The sequence below is a fragment of the Micropterus dolomieu genome, linkage group LG07 (genome assembly GCF_021292245.1).
Source record: "Micropterus dolomieu isolate WLL.071019.BEF.003 ecotype Adirondacks linkage group LG07, ASM2129224v1, whole genome shotgun sequence".
NCBI lineage: Eukaryota > Metazoa > Chordata > Actinopteri > Centrarchiformes > Centrarchidae > Micropterus > Micropterus dolomieu.
Window position 1 is genome coordinate 22,079,104 of NC_060156.1, and position 21,151 is coordinate 22,100,254.

Sequence of the window (21,151 nt, forward strand, 5' to 3'; positions counted from 1 at the left end):
CACAGAATGAAAAATGTTTATTGAATTAAATTAGGAATGTAATTAAACGTTTGACTGAAATGAATGAAAGAAAACAAAAAACAAAAAGACAAATCTGGACCACAGTTTGCACCAACAAACACACCATGTAGATGAAAAACCTACAGACAACCCAGTTTCAGTACTAGTCTTCACATTAGTCTTTCTACATCGTAGTAAAGCACAACTGCTACTTAAAAGAGACCAAGATACAAGCCATGGGGAGGAGAAAAATCTTAGGGATTTTCTATAGTGACATTTAAAAGGAGGTTATCGATTCTATCAGTGCATCATTCAGTTTAATGCCTTGCTGTGATGAGTTCTGCTCACTGATCAGACGGCAGGTCAACTGTATCCAAGTCAAAATACAGTTTCTTTACAGCTACAAGCTCTCTGACTAAACAAAGGTAACTGCAGTTTGTTCATAAATAAAAACAACAAAAAAATTACACCAGTTTGTTCATGATTTGTGAACACCTACACAACCCTGGGAAATAGTTGGAAAAAATAAAGTTGCTTGATAATTGATTCTTCTGCCAGGGCGGTTCTGGCAGTTTTGAAAACTGGCTGGGCTTTGCGTTTCTGTAAGTAGACGCAATTTTGTTCCTCTTCTGTTGGCTGTTTTGGTTTCTTGTGCCTCGATCAGATCTGTCTGAATGCGGTTGGGCTCACTCCACTTTGCTGTAGTCCTCTACGTGGCCCAGCACCTTCTTCCTCTGCCGTATCATGTGAAAGTAAAGCTGGGGGAAGACTGGGGGGGAGGCAGAGGAAGATCAGTATGCTACCAACAGACTGAGTGAGTTTTAAGTCACACTAGAACAACAGCATCAAGAATCTTTTTTTTCTGTGTTTTTTTTTATTTTTTTTTACACACTCAGTGGCCATTTTATTAGGTGAAAGTGTACAATCACAAGGTAAACCATTACAACTGTTCTGCTATAAAGTCTTTTTTTCATGCCTATAATATTCAGTTTTTTTGCACTTTCATAAAAGGTGTTACCTTAATTATTGAGGTCATAGTTAGTAATGGTGTTGTACTGGACTGCATTAAGTACAAACAGGGAATATTAAAAAATGAGAAACACCTGTCAATGTAATATCCAGTCCAGTACAACACTACCTTTAACTATAACCTCAATAATGAACACATGATTGAACTTACACATTTCTGACTATGTCAACATAAACTGAACATTATAAAATAAATTTGTAAAGGCAGAATTTATGGCCGCGTTATTGAATAATAAAAAAAAACAAGACAAAAAAATGGAAATGTTTTCTTACAATTGCGACTTTCATAATTTGTAACTTTGATAATCATTACAAAACTATTATTTATTAATTATGTGATAGATGATCTCATAATCATATCTCATTATGTGATGACACTACCTGCTTTAATTGTCAGTGGTGATGACTATTAAAGTGTGTTCAACTCAAGTGACGCGACTGCATACAAAATGTGGAAAGACCCAAACAGACACATATTTGCTGTGAAGGTCGCAAAAATAAGCAAAAGTACATCCATGAGGGTTGTAAATGTTTCAACTAGAGGTAAAACTTCACACTTATCCTGAAGATTTATGATTCCAAATCATGGACGTACCAATGCAAGGAGGAAAATGTGAGATGCTTAATGAAAACAATGCAAAGTTTCAGTAAATTTTCAAAACAGAATTTGAGTTGCCACACAAACACGGAACAGGCACACTCACATACACGGCTGGTGGGTATGTTGCTATCTACCATAGCTACTACAGCTGACATCTGCACAGTTCTAATCATAATAATGAGATAACAAAGTTATTATTTCAAGAAAGTCTTCTTTTTGTCAAATGCAATGAACTTCTGTAAATTTATGATTCAAAGTAAATTCTTGCTGGAAGCACAATATCATCGCTGCCTGTTTACTGTCATCACAAAAGGGGAAAAAAAAGTTAAATCTGCATGTTGACTTACGGGGAATGTAGGAGATCATGATGAGGATGAGGAAGGTGTAGTAGTCGAAAGAGAAATTGTACTTGTTGGGGAGGGTGACAGAGTACAGGCCCGTCTTCTGCACGTTTGGCAGCGCTGCATAGATAGTCAGCAGTTCTCCAGTCACTCCCATAGGATACAGCACAATGAAAAAGGTGTACCTGCAGCAGACGGGTTTGTGGCAGAGAAATAATAAATCATGCATCTTCATTTTTCATTGATTCTGCAATACTGGTATGAACAGCAACACACCGAAGGACATATGCATGACATTGATTTGGATTTTTTACTGTTTGTGCCGCAACGTACTGCATTGTTAACCAGTGCAGCTTTAAACTTAAGCAATGTCAGACAGACCAATAAAAGAGATGAGGAATGCTTGAGAATGTGCTCAGGTAATTCAGGTAGGCAATGATTCAAGTAAATAATCATCAACACTGACAAATCAATTTGTAAACACCATAATTTCAGTAAATTTCAGTAAAAAAGGCTGAATTCACAGTTTTAAATCACAAAACACAAATAAAATCCCAAAGTTGTCCTGCAGCTGTTGTGATGAAATCAAACAGCTAGCAGAAATCATATACCATGATGTACCATGATGATTATTACATCTAAAACAAAATATTTTGATATAAAAAGGAACCAATACAATGTGCTGCAGATGAGAAAATTCCAAAAAAACCCTCTGTATGCTTCTAAATTTTTCTAATCATAGAACTGTTGAAGGATGAAGGAGGAAGAGAGATCCTGAACTCATTTTCTTTACAGCGAGAATAAACATAAAAGAGAGAAAATAAAACGTTGAACCTCTTCCCTAACTAGCACTCCAAACCCAGCGACTGTCTCCTCTGATCCTTCACAGAATGTTCCACAGACGCACAACCAATTTTTCTGCCTCTCAGGGTGCAACTCAAACAGAAAGTCGAATACCAATATAGCGATGGACTCATTTGCTACCTAGCAACAAAGACCGCGGGGAGGGAGGCACGTAACAACTGTTGCCTTGGTTGAAGATGTAGATGAATCACATTAAGAAGGTGAACAGATATAGATTGTTATGGGGAAATTGCACAAGATTTTCTTTAGATTTGAAGAATTTGTTTTTAAAATAACTATCAGTTTTGGAAGTAATACCTCCAAAGAGTGATGTGCTACTGTAACAATAATTTCTCCTGTAACAGTGTCACATTCATAAGCCTCATGAACCTATCTCATTATATTGTCTACAAAAACAGTCATATCTGTTTAGGTTTTAAATGAGGTAATGTAAAGAGTAATATAACAAATTACCTTTTGCAACAATTAACAAGCATAACAAAGCAAATACAATATATTTCACTTGGTTGGTTTAATTGCAAATGTTAAACAATATTCCATAAAACTATCCTTGAAGGTTCAACATCATTATTATTACTGTTCAGTGAAATTTAGAGTCGGGTATAGTCTGAAATGTTTCAACACAGGTACCAATACAAACTGCTGAGTTTCAGCATCACTACTAAATACTACCACATTTTTATCAAGAGTTTAGTTTTTTATATATTTATTATCAATTAATCTGTCAATTCTATAATCTGATTAACTGATGCATCATTTTGTGTAATACATGTCAAAACATTGTGTGAAATGCCATCAGAACTTTGTAGATCATAAAATGAAGTCTTACTAAAATACAGTTGGAGCTCAAACAATTTGTTTTATTGACAAAAATAATCAGCAACTTTTTTGTTAATCAAAAATGGCAAAGTATTACTGGTTCCAACTTATCAAGTGTGAGTATTTGCTGCTTTTCTTTGTCATATTTCATTGTAAATTTAATATCTCTTGGTTCCGGTCTCTGTTGGTCAATCAAAACAAGTAATCTGAAGATGTTGCCTTGGGCGCAAGAAACCTTGGATGGTCAATAATGTAAATAATCATTAGTGCCTGATAAAATCATGGCTTTAAATGAAGAAATATCTGATCAGAGAAGTTAACATTTGTCAATACTCTGACCAACTGACTTAATTCATTTATTCATTCAGTATTCAAGTATTGATGATTGACCCAGTACTTACCGAATAACCAATTTCTTAAATGAGTGTTCACCCATGTGTCTAATGAGTAGACTGAGGTACCACCGTTTCACTGCTCCGACACCCCCATTAGGTTTTGATTTCCCTACCTTGCCCATTTGATGAGGTAAGGCAGGTGATTGAGCAGGCTGAAGGTGTAGAAAGAGTAGCGGATGATCTCTGTCACGGTCCAGGCTGTGACAAACAGCAGCACACTGTCCTCACTCTGCACCTGCAGAAGCACACACGAGCGATGATGTGAAGAAGGACAGAGAGAAAGACGTGCTTGCATCATGCTGCGGTAGTTACTCTGTTGTGGGCGAATCTAGACTTTTTAATGGCAGAACCATGCTGTTTGTTTCAGATGCTCAGAGATCAGATCACACTGCAGGCAGATGGTCACTATCCACAGATATTAGATTAAAACCGATGCTTATATGGTGTTAAAAAAAAAAAAAGCACACTTCTGATCATACATAAGTCTAAATAAAGATTCCACACAGACATAAAAGGGAATGACAGAAAAATTCACCAAAATTCAGCCCTAGAGCAAGACCATCTGACTTTACTTACACATTTACTCCTCTCCGATCTATTAACAGGGCAAACAGTACATCAGCTGGTCACTTTCCAACATGAATCCATGTTTACATTTACATTGCCATGTCATACTGTTTTACTACTGATTTACTATTTATTGTGTGTAAGTTAGGAAACAGAGCGAAACCCATCTTACCTCTCTGACACTGTGTGTGACGGCCCAGGTGAGAAAGACCCGGGACATGACCTGGAATCCAGTTAGGACCACAGAGGACGGTACGATTCCTGGGATATGAGACAAAACACAAATGCTTACATATAAGGATGCAAGAGTACTGGTAGTCACTGCACACACTGAACATATGAATTATATATACTGAATATACTATGTGAGTGGGTGTGTGTTTTCTTTTTGTGGAAGTGTAATTTAAGTAAAAGTTGGATTTGTCTATTCTAACAATTAGACCAATCTTTATATGTTTAGATGCTTAAGATAGCCAAGACAATACATCAATTAATAGATTATAGACAGAAAATGAATCTGCAATCTGTTTTTGATAATCCAATTAATCTTGGTTCATCGAATAGAAACTTTTCTGATTCAGAAATGTAAGGTTATTTGCAGCTCCAGTTTAGATATTAGGACTAATCACTGATGACTATTTCTTAGTCACTGCTTTTACAAAAATATAAATATGTATTTAATGTTCCTAGAAAAATAAAACGGAAAGTTTCACAAGCCTAATATGTGAGTTCAGTTACTAAAAGTGGGACCAGAAGAGAAATGGATGCCTACTAATGACTAATTGAGTTGGTTTTCTGGGCCTAAATTCCTTTTTTTCCTCTGTTGCCGTTTTACTTTTGGAAAACAGCTTACATGGACCTCTGCAGTTAAAGTTTCCTTTTTAAATCATCACATGTTAGATCAAATGGAAAACTGGTCAGAAAAACAATGGTTGTCATGTGGAATGGAGTGCTTGACTGCAGGAGGAAATAAAATCTGTCTCCCAAAAAACGGTAAAATACTTTGTTTATGCCTAAATAAATTGGACAACATTTTAATGGCAAATGTTTAATTAGAAAACATGAAAAAAGGCCCGCACAATAAGTGTAATACATCGGCACATCCACTAGAGGCATTTCGAGCTAATGCTCTTCTTTATGCTTGTTTTAAATGTATAATACTGTAAATGTACTGTATGAGCTCTAGATGCAGTGTCTTCAACTGGCCAGTAGAGGGGAACCTAGATCTGTGAGTTGTGCTATGAAAAGCTTTTGTTTGTCTGTACATATTTACATCTGAGATACATCTACAAATGCAATCTGACCAGTCATAATTATAATGAGACCAGTCAAAATCACACTGTAAGATTTGCTGACTTGTCACAATGAGTTATGAGATATCTGCAAACATATTACCTACAATACCTATAATGACATTACTGGTGGTGTCATTCAACTCCTCAAACAAACCAAATGACAACAGGATTTCTATGATTCTGCTTAGATTAGCCAAAATGATACATTCAGAGTCTTACAGTTATCATTTTGAATGGTAAAATTGGTTGTGCATGATGTAACTGATGCAAGGCTTTAGAAATAATATGAAGTTTTGCAAACCTCATTACAGAAACATCCTAAGTCTAAAATCCTATCTTATCTCAGTTTAGGATGACATTTTGGAGTTTTGGGTATTAAAGAAATATTTAGAAAAAATCCTCTTATCTTAGGACAGGATTTCAGCTATTGCAAACATCCTAACTGAAGAATTTCCTAAGTTAGGAATCCTAAATAAGGTTGGCGTAGACTCTGTGCTAAATTCAAAGTAACTGCCAAAATGGCAGCACCACTGTTCTTTGGTCTGTATGGCAATTACAATAAAGAAGAGAAACAACATGAACACCAAAATATTATGATTGACTTGTTGGGGGGGTTGCCTGAATTAAAGGTCCAGTTTTGACAGAAATGCAATATAATAACTCTGTTTTCAGTGGTACATTACATAATGAACTGTTATGTTTTTATTACATAAAGCCTAGTTCACACTACACAATTCTTAGCCTGATTTGCCGCTTATTTTTTGTCTTTATAATTGCTATCTTTATAATAACAAACAACAGCTGTTTCGTGTGTAGGTTCACGTCATTCCCATTTCCCGTGTGTTTTCTTGACAAAACGTGGTTTGGAGACCAGCGTTGGCTGACACAGCCGCTGTCAGCTCGTGTAGTGTGTGACCCCCTGACACCGATCAGTCATGTAGTGTGAATGCCACAACGACTCAAGACGGCAAGTTGTGTAGTGTGAACGGCACGGCCATCGGCCAAAGCTGAAAGTCGTGTAGTCTGCACAAGACATCAGAATGAGCCATTTCTATCTACATAACCACGGGTCCACCCTTCCATGGACGCGCCATGTTGCACCGCCATGTTAAAAGTGTGTCTCTTGGATATTTAAAATGGAGATGTGTGGAATTCACATATCAAACAAAACCGCAGTGTGTGATTTCATACAACCCCATGTAATGTAATTAGAGATATCTGAAATTAACATTTTGACAAGTCAAATTGTAATGAGATACAGTGCCACACTAATAAATGGTAAAATGGTCTGTGATACTCTCTGAAATGTCCTGTGCAAGACTGATGTTTTACTGATAACAGAAAGCAGTGGGGGTGAGGGAGGAGGCTAAAGAGAGACTCACCTAGAGCACAGTGCAGTATCTGTGAAAGGAAAAGATAACAGAAAGTTATTCAATATGCCTCTGGAAGTGGAGCACACACGACAGCTTATTTTAATTTATATGGCTTGCTTTTGGATTAATACTGTAAAATCATGCTAATTTTTATATACTATTATTATTATTATTGATTTGAAGATGAACTAATATTCTCAAGACATACTTAAGATGATTTTTTTTTATGTGCACAACTCTATAATACAAAAACTGACTTAATTCTACATAATGTGTTATGTTTCAGTCAAACTTTAATTCTCGAAAACAACTGACACTATTAAGATCAATTAAATGCCAAGGCGATGGTAGTGGTCAGTCTGTGGACAGATTATCTCATGAATGGAAGATACTGACACTATCACTGAGCTACAATGTGTCTGGACAGGCTCACTGAAACACCTATTGAATTATTTGTATGTGTGTGCGTGAGCATGATTACCACATGTGAATGCACTAGACAATTCTCTTAGCTAGTTTTGAAGCAGCAGGGGGCTTCGTTTATCTCTGTAAATTTCGTCCACTGTATTTATATTAGTTTGAATTCTTACAATTAGTATCCAGTATTTTTTGGATTCTATGCCTTTAACTTGGTGTGGCCAGGCATGTGGCACATACCAAACACTGTACAGATAACAGGCCTGTGCCACTCTACACATACAGACTTGAATCCAAGACTTGGGCAGCTTTTATTGACTTGATGATTTTTCTAGCAGTTGACACAGTCTGGGATTAATAAGTAAACCAGTTTTTGCTGATTCATTCATTCATCCATTTAGCAATGTGAACGCAAACACCAACATCCTCACAGTTGGTTTCCAACTGTCTGCTTAGACAACTTAATAATGTAACTATAAGCATCAGCAGTGCTGTGAAATCATTACGTGAAACACTTTAATAAAAGGTGACTTGAATGCTGCAAACATAAAATGGATGTTGTGCGCTGATGATAGCAATAATAGTCGTCTTTGAGATAAATACACACACCGTATTTAATCAAATATATTGTAATATTTGATTTTGTCAACAATGCCCAGATATTTGTGCTTTATCTCACCTCCAGAATAGCCCCAGTCTGAAAGAACTTCAGGGGCTTCTCTATGGAGTAGTACAGCCCATGGTAGCTTCCTCTGGCCAGGTAAGCTCTGACCAGACCCACAGCTATCACCAGCCACCTGGAGAGCGGGGGAGGGGTGTCACAGTATTGTTGCAAAAACTGAACGAGATCTACCAGACAATCTTATCATGGAAACAGAAATCTGTGTTAGACATGTGTGGTTTCTGTTTTGAATAAAGGATTCTGGAGTGACAGGAAGTGCAATATGACAGATAACTCCAGCCACAGAAGTTTAAGAACTGATGAGTTTATAAAATAAGTCCTTCGATAGTGGGAACTTCATTAAGCTAACATTAATACTGAGCTTAAGGAGAAATATGATGTAAAAAATACAATTCCTGATAGGAAAAAATTTAAAATGTATTCTGATATTTTGGCAAGAGACATTGGATTTTTAAGGGCTTTCCGCATTTAAGAAAAATATATACAATATATACCACTAAAATTGTCTGTCAAGGGTCCCTCTAATTTGTTTATATACAAGTTCAGATGAAAATGACATATTTTATATTACAGGATATTTCACAGTTGAATAACAAGCTACCAAGGATGATAGTAAAAGTTAATACAATTCAATAATACATTTTGAACACAAGTACACTTCATTTGAAATTCAGTTATTTTAAATAAAAGATTTTTTAAAAACTATATACTTTAATATATTTTTTTAAGAAAAAATTTATGTCAGGTACATAAAAATGCAGCCTTTAAAACATTTGAGGCTGCAGCCAACATAAACTCAAATGCGGATATTAATAATCTGAAATTGGTCAATTACATCAACCACCTCATACTAATTTTTCAAAACATTAATCTACTATCTAGTTTGGAAGCCAAATAATCGTTTTTATAAATCTTTTTCTCTATTAACTAACTAGGTGCATAGTTCATATTGAGCCAGGTAGGCATATTTTATGGGTAGAGGACTGTGGCCTGATAAGGGTTTGAGCAGATACAATAAACAAATTATTCTAATAATGCAATGTAATGCATTACATTACTAGATTAGACCTTAGCAGGATTGAAGTTTCAGTTCACACTTTGCTTTCACCAAGAATGTCACTTCAATCAGTCGGAGGCAATGATGAATATAAATGTCAGGGCCAACTGCATTTAAACAGCAAAAACATGGGTCTACAACACCCTAATGTGTGCTCAATACAAAGCAAGCACTTTATGGCTCATCAGCACTGAGACGTATGTGACCTAACTGGTTGGGACAGCGAGCAAACAACACCCCCATTCAGTTGTGCAACAGTCTAAAAACCAGTGCAACACAGAGATTTCTCATTATCTGGGCCAGGCAATGACGGTTATAAAATGGGCGTCTTGCTGCTGTAACACAAATCCAACTGTAATCATTTAAATTGCAAAATGCTATGCAATAAAATCCATCCAATTTTGATTATGATAATAACTATAGTTGCTGGACCATATGGTATAGCGGTTGAATAGTAAGATAAGGAGGGTCAGAATCATTATTGACAGGAACTTGAGTTACTGGGACAACCTGATTAACTTCTAATTAATCATCTTAACTTCTTACAATTTTTTTCATATAAATGTGAAATCCAAAGATGTATTTTTGCATACAAGATACAATTCTGAGGGAAACTTTCCATATAATGTCATGTGTTAGTTTCAAACAAATTCACAGGTTCCTTCTTACTCAACCAGTCATTGAATCTTCCAACATCCCACTGACGTTAGCTAATTTCAGTGATAAAGGGGTCCTTAATAAGCCCTTAGCTGGCTCTTTTTCTTCTCCCTGCACAATATTTTTCATTGTAATGTCTAACGTTATGTCATTTGTCTGATTTTAACTTTTGTAATTAATACAACTCAAATTAAAGCGTTGCCCTGCTAAAATAATGACAATGCAACCCCACACTTTCTGGTGTAAAAAAACAAAAAACAAAACAAACACTGAGTGCAGACAATAAGCCATCTGAATTAATATTTCCTTATTGTATGCTGTTTAAAGGAATGTGCACGCCAGGTGGTTGTCTGTTGCTTATCTACCGTTAATCTGTATAAACCGTTGGACGCTGGGGAAGCACACTCACAGCTTCACAGCATGCTAGCATGGTTTCCAATAATAACTATATTACAATTTCCAGATGCATAATCCAAAAAATAACGCCGTAACACTACAACGGGGAAATATTTCTCATATTATTCATTCATGTCTTCCTCAACAGCGCATACACGAATACACAGACGCTTCACCACAGCAGCATTAGCACGAGGAAACACGCTACATACCCCGCTGTCATAACAACGTTGTAAATGACCAGGTAGGCCGTGGCCAGGGCACCGGGTCCCTTCTTTTTTTTCGGGGCCACATCACTGTGGGCCGCCTTGCTGGTCCCCGGAGCAGCTGCCGACATGACTACAACCCTCAAAGGTCTTTGGTCCTGGACGACGGCGGCTACGGCTGTCAGGTTAGGAAAGGAACAGGGGGCTAGACCCGGAAGTGTCGTCCTGAAGCGAGAGGATTAACTTCTTCATACTTCCGCTTTCGCTTTGAGACGCTCTCACTCGTATATCGCCTTTAAAGTCGGTGCAACTTTCAATGTGTGACTAATTATTGATTTAAGGTATTTATGGGAACTCTTTATTTTTGTGTAAATCATATCTAGCTTATATGTCTCTCGGGTGCCCCCAGACCTGAATAGGATCGCTAGAACAGGAATAATCTTGAGCTATTTTTGGAATCTTTGTCAATTCCCCCTGTTGCGCGTCCCAGACTCTCAGACCACATACTGTTGTGTTTTGATCCGTCAGCGATCTTCAAAGAAAACCCATTTCCCCAGGTATCGCATTATGTATACATATCTCAAAAACAATGGAAATAAACAACAGGTGTCCAGTCTTCAAGGCCATTGTGAAGCACCTTGTGGGATCATTCAGCTGGAGCACTTTACTGCACTGAATAGCACTTTTAATAGGTTGAATTGAACTTATTTGCATATTATAGCACTTTATTGCATTAATAGCACTTTAAACTGTGTTTCTTTATAACTTGTACTTTACAACATATTTACTTGCACTTGCATTTATATTTATATGTGATTTCATTGTGGTTTATTGTATTGTATTATTCTTTCTATTGTCTGTCGTATTTTCATTATATTGATCTCTGTAATGAATTGACCTGCCGGGGACTACAGATGAAACTTCGTCTTCTGGCTTAATCTGGCATCTTTATAGTAAAATGTGTATTCTTGTGCCTTATCCCTTTTAATATAAATGAAATTCCGAAATATGTATTTTTATTTAGAAGACAATGGAGTGATCATCAGTCACAGGTGACAACAAATAGAATGCAAAACAATTTAAAAGTCAGACAAAACCACACACAATTTTCAATAATTGCATCTGTTGCTGGTTATCACAAGTTAGTGTAATATGCATATTAATAAAGAAAGTGATTCTTTATGTTAATTGATTAAAACTGATTGCTTAAGGAGTGACCAAATTGCTTGAGGACCCACAAAAGTGAACTTATTTACTATTTGGTGTCAAATCCTTTGCAATGACCAACCGTCACCAACACTTGGTCATTTCCCTGGTGATGCTCTGTCAGCCCTGCACTGCAGTCACATTTGCTTCTTGCTTCAGCAAGTGAAACACGTGATCCATTTTTTGATCAGTCAAAATCAGGTAAATTTCACTGTTTGACCCCCAAATAACTAATACTAATACTGTATAATACTACTTTATATTGCTATGTATCATTACACTTCTATTAATACTGTATAATACTATATACATCCACATTTATTATAATTTGTTATTGTATTCTTAGATTTTTGTACTTTACTATACTCTCTACTTACCAACTTCTACAATTATTTCTGATCCTTTTATGCCATGCAAGTATCTGTGACATCGGGGATAATTTATCTTGTATTCTGATTCTGATTGTGGGTTTAGGATTGTTGTCCTGTTACATTGTGCAAAAACTGGATGATGATGTGTAGAAGGGCTACAAATCCCACACGGTTGAGGTGATATGGATGTAAATCTCAATCTAAAGTTAAGATTCAGCACTTTAAAGGTATATTCAAATCTAATGGGCTGGGTTAGAACCACTACTCTGACTTTACTGTGACTGTGCTGGACATGATGAAATGAGGATAAAATAAGTCTTTGTGCGGTCATGTTCCTCTTTCCCCCACTAGATGTCAGTGTTTTACTTGCCGTATTAGAGTTAACAGAGGTGTTCAACGCAAGTGCCCAATATTGGAAAAAATTTTTATAGGAATTTATGCCAACGTGCTGTACTTTTGATGGTTAAAACTAAACTAATTAAACGCAGTACAACTATTAAAAGTGTATAATTTACCCGCGGCATTACGGTTTTTAAAAGCACTGTTCAGGCATTATCCAAGGCAGCCAAGTTTCCGGAAGAGTAACTAGTTCGCGATTAATGGACAAGGAAGAGATATTTGTTTAGGTTTAGTCCGAGAACACACATACGTGTCTTTTGTCAAGTAGTCAGGCTCTTTATTTAAATCGTTACGATGCCTTTATTTGCCCAGAACCCATTTGATCAAGATGTTGGTAAGCGAACTCGCTGTTTCTTTGGTGTTTTGAGTGTGTCAGAGAGCGACAGGGCCAACACCACTTGAAGCTAACGTTAGCTTAGCATGAGTTATTTAGTCCGCTGTAAGTTTAGTCAGCACTACCAGTTTTTTGTAACAACAGATATCCAAAAGTCTCAGCTGCTTTCTTAGTGTGTAGCTGACAAGCTGCGTGGTTGCCAACAACTTCCACTAAGTTTATCGATCAGTTAATTTGAGTTAACTTTGAGACATAACAACCGAGACGTGCTAACGTCATTTAACGTTACAACATCACCTGATCCCAAAGCAAGTCATATTGGTTGTGTACTGTTTGATTATTTCTAAATTTGGCATGTTACAGTAGGAGTAGGACACAGATTAACGATTGTTTTAAATCTTTGTAACGTTAAGTTAGACGTTTCCCCCGATTAGTATAATCGTAAATAGTGAAAAATGCTCATTCTTCCGTTTACAATGATACAAAATCTTCTCCTTCTATTTGGGAAGGTGGAACTAAAGTTAATATTTTTGCTTTTCACTTAAACGACTAAAACGACAAATATCAAAATGAATGCTAATCGATTAACAAAATTAGTCCGATGACAGAGAATATTAATCAGCAGCTATTTTGATCATCAATTAATCCTCAAGTTGAAGTGCCAAACATTCTGTAGTTCCAGTTATCAGTTGTGAGGATTTGCTGGTTTATTTTCACCTTATGTGATAGGTGATGGAGTATATTCTGGTTTTGGACTGACAAACCAGCCAATTAAAGCATTTGTGATTTTTCTATATTTTCTGACATTTTATTGAACAAACAATTAAGGAAGTAATCAGCAGAGTAAAGGAAAATAGATATAATTGTTAGTTTACTGCCTTAATCCAAATTGTTGGCAATTAATCTTGCATCAGCTGATGGCTGAATCAACTACTCTCTTCTACTCTTCACTACTTTGAGTCAGTTTGATTATAATGTGTCAGCTTGGTTGAGTTTTGTCACAGTCATGTTACCTAAATTTTCATGCAAATTTCCTAGGTCACCATCCTCCTTATCTGTCTCTTCAACACCACTGTTCTTGTATGACCAGATGACAGTGCACTGTTACACTTAACTGGCTCTCCAACAAAGGTTAAAGTCAAGGGCATATTGGCTCTCTGAATGTCAGGATGGCGAGTGTCATGGCTTGTCATGGTTTACCATGACTCATGTGTGTTTAAGTGATTTCCTGCTCATATTTTACAGCGCAGCAGTTAGTTAACTTTTAGGCGGAAAGAGAAGTTGTTGGGGTTTTTTTGTTTTTTTTAACAAACCTGCTAAACTGATCACAAGTTAAAATGCTTAAAGATTTGGATGGCTTACCATCTCAACTGAAACCCTGCAAGTTCACACAAAAAAACACCATAATATGTGAAGTAGTGTAGTGTAGTTGCCATATAAGACTCTTCCAAGAAATTTTAAAACTTTGGTACGACATTAACCAATCTAAGATGTGGAAGCTCAGCACTTGCTATTCATAGCTATAACACTTTCCCACTGTGACAGGCTTGTCTGACCATGAATACATTATGTCTGAAGACAAGCAGACAGTGAAGACATTTTCTCACTAGACCATATGCACTGTCTCCCTGTTTGACATATTTCCAGAGAAGGCAACCAATGAAAACAACACAACAGATGACTGGGGACTCATTATGGACATCTGTGACAAGATTGGAACAACAACCAATGGGTAAGCTGGAAAACGGCTTTTACCTTTGAGTAATAAGAGGTCATTAGCATTTGAGCCGCACTGTGGTTGAAACGGTTCCTTATGTATGTACAGTGCATTTGTATGAGAATTTGAGTTTAAAATTAGTTTACACTGGACCTGTGCAGGAGCATGTCTCGTGTAAGGGCACTGTTTGTTTTTTAGTAATTGTTGTACTAGCAATTAATCATATTACTTTCTCTTCTGTTTCAGACCAAAGGACAGCTTGAGATCCATTATGAAGAGAGTCAACCACAAAGTGCCTCATGTCGCCATGCAGGCCCTCAACGTGAGTTGCTGCTATACATTCATGCCACCAAATGTACACACGTCTTGGATACGGCAGACATGCCATCAACAACTTTACTGCAAAAACCTGTTCATATGCAAATAGTTTTGCTCAAAATGGAAATAACAGACAGGCAGCTACAGTACCAGGGTTTTCCCCAGACATATTGCATATTTTGCGTCATATGTCTGCCGCAGATGTTCAAAATCACCATTTAAAACCAAAGGATACAAAATTATCCTTGAAAAAAGGAAGATTTGTGGACGGTCAAACTCTTCTGTCCCATTTAGGTGTAAGAAATAAGTGTTTACCAATGCAATTTAGCAGCAATTACGCTTGCTGCTGTAATTGATTTTAACAGTCATAATGTTAAAGCCATACAGGAAAGTGGAAGATTTAATACTCGGAGGGTTTATCTCAGATGTACAATATGAGAGCTTGTTTCTGCGTCTGAGTCATCATGAGCAAATACTGTCGCATGGCCCTGCTCTATATTTAGATCTCTGCGTCCATCCATTCAGATAATTATAACCCTCTCATCATCAAATCCATTTAGAATTACAAAAGTGTCACCTGCTATTAATGTGTATTTAAATAATTCAGTAAAGTGAGGGGTAGAAAAGAAACGCATTGAAAACTGATCCTTTTTTGCGATAATTCACTATATACCAGCTGTTTAATCTAATTTTTATAATTCTGACTACTTCTCTTGCAGTTGCTGGGTGCCTGTGTGTCAAACTGTGGCAAAATATTCCACTTGGAAATCTGCTCCAGGGAATTTGCCAGTGAAGTACGGAGTGTGCTGAGCAAAGTATGTAATAAAAAAAAAAAAAAAAAAAATCCCCTCTCCTCCTCCCCAACCATCTACTGTCCTTAACCATGTAAGAGCCCTAGAGTATCCTACTGGCATGAAAACACAGGAGAAAGCAACACAGCTGTTTGTTTGCATGTCCTCTGTAGGCCCACCCTAAGGTGTGTGAAAAGCTCAAGGCTCTGATGGTGGAGTGGGCAGAAGACTTCCAGAAGGACCCACAGCTCAGTCTGATCGGTGCCACCATCAAGTCTCTGAAAGACGAGGGCATCAGCTTCCCCTCTGCATCCTCACTGGTATGATGACATAAAAAATGTAAATTTCTAATTTAGAAGATGTACACAAAGCAAAAGAAGCAAAGCAAATCAAATGCTGTCTTGAATTTATCATTCATCAGGGTGTTATCTGATGCCCCCCACCCCCCTTTTCTTCATATACACTGCATTATTTATAGTATATTGTAGTGTTATCAGATATGCATAAATGACAAAAAGTACAAATCTTACAAGACAACATTACAACCATTATTTATATCTTTTACATGGTACATTTAAATTGAATCAATCAATGGGTACAAGGTTGAAACTTCAATTATACCATCTTATTCCCTGTTGTTTTTTCAACATCTGGTTCCTGATTTAACCATCACAGTTAAGAAATCCAAGATGCCTCCTTTGTACACAAAGAAATATCTTGAACACATTTAGGGATGCACAGAATGTTCAGCAACCGAAATGAATCGGCCTAATAAGTCGAAAGACCAAACAAATTTTACCGAACAATTACGTTGACATGTCTGCAGTGTGGAAGCATTTTAAAGTGTCTGACAAAGACGCAAAATCGCTGTTTGCAGACACTTTTCTGCTGAATTGTCTCGCAGCACATCCACTCCATCTGTGGCTGACTTCTTAGAAAAGGCAACAAACAGTCTGACCCACTTTGAGGGTTTCTGTCACTCGTTTGTGAGAAGGCGATTAAGCTAGCCGCACCTAAATTTGGACTGCACACGTATTCTTGCATTTATGGTAAATCCACTATAACAGACCAGTGCAAGCTGACCAGCAGGTTAGTGACTTTGTCCTGTCATTTTCTCTCTTTACAAAGACAAGTGTTGCAGTATGAGAGTCCTACCTGAAGAGAGGCTATGAAGTCTTCATGTTACGCGATACAAGAACCACATACAACGTTATTTATCAAATTTGGTCAGACTTGATGAATTTAGCGCGAGGATACACATGTGACAACATCCGCTTTCTAAATAAGTATGGAAAAAAGATGAATTGGATTATATTCACAGAAAGTATAAAAAATATTACATGTGTACATGAAGAGTAAATGGACACATGTAATTTACTTTACCAGACCCTCTTGGGCCTCTGACCCACCCACCGTAGTCTTTCCAAATCCTATGGGAAACACTGAATAAAAAGCACATTTTGACTATTTAATTTATGCAATGGTAAAATCAATGGGGGGGGGCGGGAAATGTGAAAAACCTTGTTCGGTATTTGGGAAAGTTTTTCATTATATTCGGCTTCAGCCAAGAATTTTCATTTCGGTGCATCCCTAAACATATTGAATTTGCCAAACACTTTGGCAAATTTAGTATTCATGTCGAGCCTTTATGATTTAGTCCACTTCTTTGAAAGAATAAAACGTTTTCCATTTGCTACTTTCACCATGATACCAGCCAGCTCTACTACAATTTGGTTGCTTTCCAAAGTGGCTGTTGGCATGGAAGACCTTTCAGCCACCGCCAGATTTAGCAGCATTTTGTTAAATCCAGTTGTAACACTTTGTCTCATATGCTGGAAACTGCATGTTTTGACTTGAATGTCATTCAGCAGATGTAATGAGTTACCAGTTCTCTTTCACGCTGCTTTGTTTTGCTAGTTTTCTTCCTTTTAATTACAGTTCCAGTCCATAGACCACAATAACAAAATAAGTGTGTGTGGAGGCTTTTTGTGGAGTGGTGAGCCTGAAGCAGCAGTTATGGCTGTAGTTTCATTGCAGACCAGTGTGTTTCCAGTGTGAAGGCTCAGGTTTAGTAACGCTCTTCCGTCTGCGTTTGTGTGGCAAGTCTTTTACTGTGCAATTTCCTTTTGACATATTTTACATAATTCTGCAGGAATGTGTGTATGTCTCAGGACCAGGATTGTCTTTATGATCGTTGGGGACGGGTGTTCTCTTCTTGTTTTATGGTCTATTCTTTGTGTGTTTAATATCTGTATGAATTGTTATACAACAACCTTAGATGTTTCAAGGGTTGAAGTAAGCTTTGCTCTCAGGTTTTCATAAAGGAGCTGACCTACATCTGTTTCATCTGTGGTTGTAGTCCCTCTTTGGCTAATAGTTTGTGTTACTTAGTGGGAGCTTTGCTTCTTTAGACATTGATTTTGTCACTCCAGATGTGTGTTTTAAGGGAGAAAAGAGAAATTACTGAGCAAGTCAGACATCAACACAAATTGTGCATACTGAGGTATGATGTATTTTTCACTTTTTTTGTCTTTCCCCATGTGTTATTTACTGTCAATTTATGCATGCTCTGTGAAGTTGTGAAACACATTTGCTAACATACAGAAACACTGATTACCTCTTAAAAGGCAAATAATAAACCCATACCCTGTGTTTATTCATTTAGACAGAAGGGAGCAGGTTCATTCTTGCATTCAGCATTTTATTAGCCTACATTATATTGAGAGGTGTTTTGTGGTGGTTTTATGGCAGAGCTGTTGTATTTAGATTGTATTAGATTTTATCCAGAATAGGAATGATCAGAGATGTCTTGGATGTCATATGCTGTCCCATCCTCCCTTTGTCACCACTGGCTGTTTGGTTGTGGTGGTGTGCTGGGAAATCTGCTTTAATGGGGAGCAGGTGGCACAAGAGGCAGCAGGTATGACATTTAATCTCTGCCAGCTGATGAGCAAACAGCAGCAGGTAGTGGGACTCAAGCTGTGGCAATGCTTCCTTGTATTTATAGCATTTATGGCAGCAGTGTTTAGCGCCTCACAGCAAGAGGGTCCCAGGTTTGATTCCCAGTCTGTGTGGAGTTCGCATGTTCTCCCCGTGTTTGCGTGGTCCATCATCAAAAAACTAGATTGTTCATGTCAGTACCCTTTGATCAGTGCACTGGCTTGTGATGGTTTAAATGCAGAGAACGTATTTCACTAAACCAAACCAAATGTGATATTTACCTTTAGCTATAAGGTTATACTTAAAGTCCTTTTTAGGTGTCTTTTTTTGTCTGTTTTCGGTCACACTTGTTTCAAGCCAAACAAATGAGTTTTTCATTCCATGTTGTTGACCACTCTTTTGGTTTTCATGCCTGCACAGTCTATAGGTTAAAGTTGCCACAATCACGAACTGGCACTCTTCTAGTCACCAGCTTTTGGAGGGTGCCTATAGATGACATTGTAATGTAATATAAAGGTGTATGTATTTCTGGTGCTCTGTAATGCGCCGATTATGTCTTGATTTTGTGAGCTTAAGGCATTTGCCCATGAAGCACTTTTGGGCACTGTGTACTAACATATGCATCAATCCGCTGTGTGTTTGCTCAGGTGTATTTGCTGTTCTGATATCACATTGTTTAGAAGTTCTATTACCTGGATGGGGAATCATTTGTTTTTGTTTTACAACTCTAGACTAGACTTATTAGTTCTAATCTCTTCAAGTTCTGCAATGATTTGCTTAAATCTCACTTGTGACTTGTCCCGTCTTTATTCAAAATACATCATACCATAAACATTTGATTTGTGTTCCAAATTAGGAGGAAATTACAGCTTGCATCCTACACCCTGTAAATCTTCCGTATGTAAAATTAGCATTTATACTGTATGTGGAACAAAGACAATGGACCAGCCTCTGTAATACTTTCTGTAATAGTTTCTGTAATACTACCAGCATTAGTTCGCCTGCTGTGAATATGTGTGTGAGGAGTTGTTTTTTTTTTAGTACAGTTGACCTGTTTTGTCCACGTTGACCTCATTGCCGTGTCACAGAGCTGCCTTAGGTTACCTTAGACAAAAGGTAATGAGACAGCTGTGTGGAAGGTCTCTCTCCAAAGGCTAGTGCCACATCTCTGACCAACCAGTAGTACCCAACATGAACTGCAGGTGGCATTACAGTCACTGGAAATCAGTTTTACACTACACTCACACTCCCTCCTGTATATGTACACACACGCACAGAGACGTGACCTTATCTTTCTATATTGGCCACAGGGGTCCTCCACGAAGGTCAGCACACCTGCTGCGGGCAAAGCATCAGATGATGACAACCTGGCCAAAGGTAAAATGAGACTGCATCATTAAACTGTACATGCACCTTTATCATCATTAGTGCACTTCATCTGTTGTTTTAAGCATCATTTTCTACAACAGATACATACTTTCCAACTGCTGCACTGTATATTTAAGGCTAAATGTTAGCAGTGTATACCAGTATTCTCAGAAAAGTACTCCTTTTTCTAAGCAGTAGAACAGTTTAAATTGATTATTGTCTGGATTTTATGTTCCCATCATCCCATTATTTTCACCTTACATTTAAGCAGTCTTCTGAGAACTGTTTGTATTTTGGGGGGGGGGGGGGGGGGGGTGGGGGAGATCAATCCTGTGTCTTTGCCAAGACTACGCGTTGGTCGTTTGACAAACATCCTCTTCTCCTTTCCACTTGTCTTCTGTTCTCTCTTCCTCCCATCCAAACCTCCACCTCTCCCAGCCATCGAGCTGTCCTTGCAGGAGCAGAAGCAGCAGGCGGAGACACGGCCCCTGACTGTGTCTTCTGACCCCCCAAACTGCACCAACGGTAGTGGGGGGCAAGAGGCCCGGAAGGTGCGTGCGCTGTACGATTTTGAAGCAGCTGAAGATAATGAGCTGACCTTCAAAACTGGAGAACTTATTCTGGTTTTGGATGACAGGTATTGTTTCATAACTTGTCCAATCATGAATCAGCTCTGCTTTATCTTAAAAATAGCAATTTTTGTGCTCTACCATTGCTGTTGCAGACTACCTGATCAGTTTCCTTCAGACTAGAGCTGCAACAATTGCCGATTATTCTGCTGTTTAAATATTGTTGAGAAAAGCAGCAAATTATTTACATTTAAGAAACTGGAACCAGCAAATGTTTTGACAATTTTGCTTGACAATATTATCAAAATAAGGCAACTCATTTGACCACTGGATTAATCAATCAATCAAATTTGTGATATTCTTAGATTATGAAATGCAGGCAAGCAGGATTTTATATATATATATATATTTTTTTTTGCTACATGCAGTCTATTGCAAC

At 37.5% G+C, this 21,151-nt stretch overlaps 2 protein-coding genes across 3 annotated transcripts in view; one reads left to right on the forward strand and one right to left on the reverse strand.

Annotated features, from left to right (window-relative positions):
• Nucleotides 1–10,916, reverse strand: hacd2 (3-hydroxyacyl-CoA dehydratase 2). Its single transcript, XM_046053435.1, has 7 exons — nt 10,706–10,916; nt 8,381–8,498; nt 7,294–7,312; nt 4,789–4,877; nt 4,163–4,284; nt 1,978–2,156; nt 1–769 (listed from the first exon to the last, which is right to left on the reverse strand). The coding sequence occupies exons 1-7, from the start codon at nt 10,828–10,830 to the stop codon at nt 687–689; spliced, it is 735 nt and encodes a 244-aa protein (XP_045909391.1). The 5' UTR covers nt 10,831–10,916; the 3' UTR covers nt 1–686.
• Nucleotides 10,728–21,151, forward strand: part of stam2 (signal transducing adaptor molecule (SH3 domain and ITAM motif) 2) — an 18,494-nt gene continuing 8,070 nt past the window's right edge. The window contains exons 1-7 of one of the 2 annotated variants that reach the window (XM_046053434.1): nt 10,728–10,884; nt 14,657–14,741; nt 14,973–15,048; nt 15,764–15,859; nt 16,009–16,155; nt 20,086–20,152; nt 20,582–20,780. In XM_046053434.1, the coding sequence (XP_045909390.1) occupies nt 14,704–14,741; nt 14,973–15,048; nt 15,764–15,859; nt 16,009–16,155; nt 20,086–20,152; nt 20,582–20,780 (623 nt within the window). In that variant the 5' untranslated portion in view covers nt 10,728–10,884; nt 14,657–14,703. Of the gene's footprint in view, nt 10,885–12,807; nt 13,010–14,656; nt 14,742–14,972; nt 15,049–15,763; nt 15,860–16,008; nt 16,156–20,085; nt 20,153–20,581; nt 20,781–21,151 lie in introns of those variants that run through there. The other variant, XM_046053433.1, reaches the window with a different exon arrangement.

What these genes read in the sequence shown, in the direction of transcription:
- hacd2 (XM_046053435.1), bottom strand. Translation starts at nt 10,830, where the DNA reads ATGTCGGCAGCTGCTCCGGGGACCAGCAAGGCGGCCCACAGTGATGTG. An exon ending in TCACACACAGTGTCAGAGAG is followed by an intron (nt 4,285 to 4,788) that starts GTAAGATGGGTT and finishes GTGCTTCTGCAG; the next exon opens with GTGCAGAGTGAGGACAGTGT. An exon ending in TACCTCATCAAATGGGCAAG is followed by an intron (nt 2,157 to 4,162) that starts GTAGGGAAATCA and finishes CGTCTGCTGCAG; the next exon opens with GTACACCTTTTTCATTGTGC.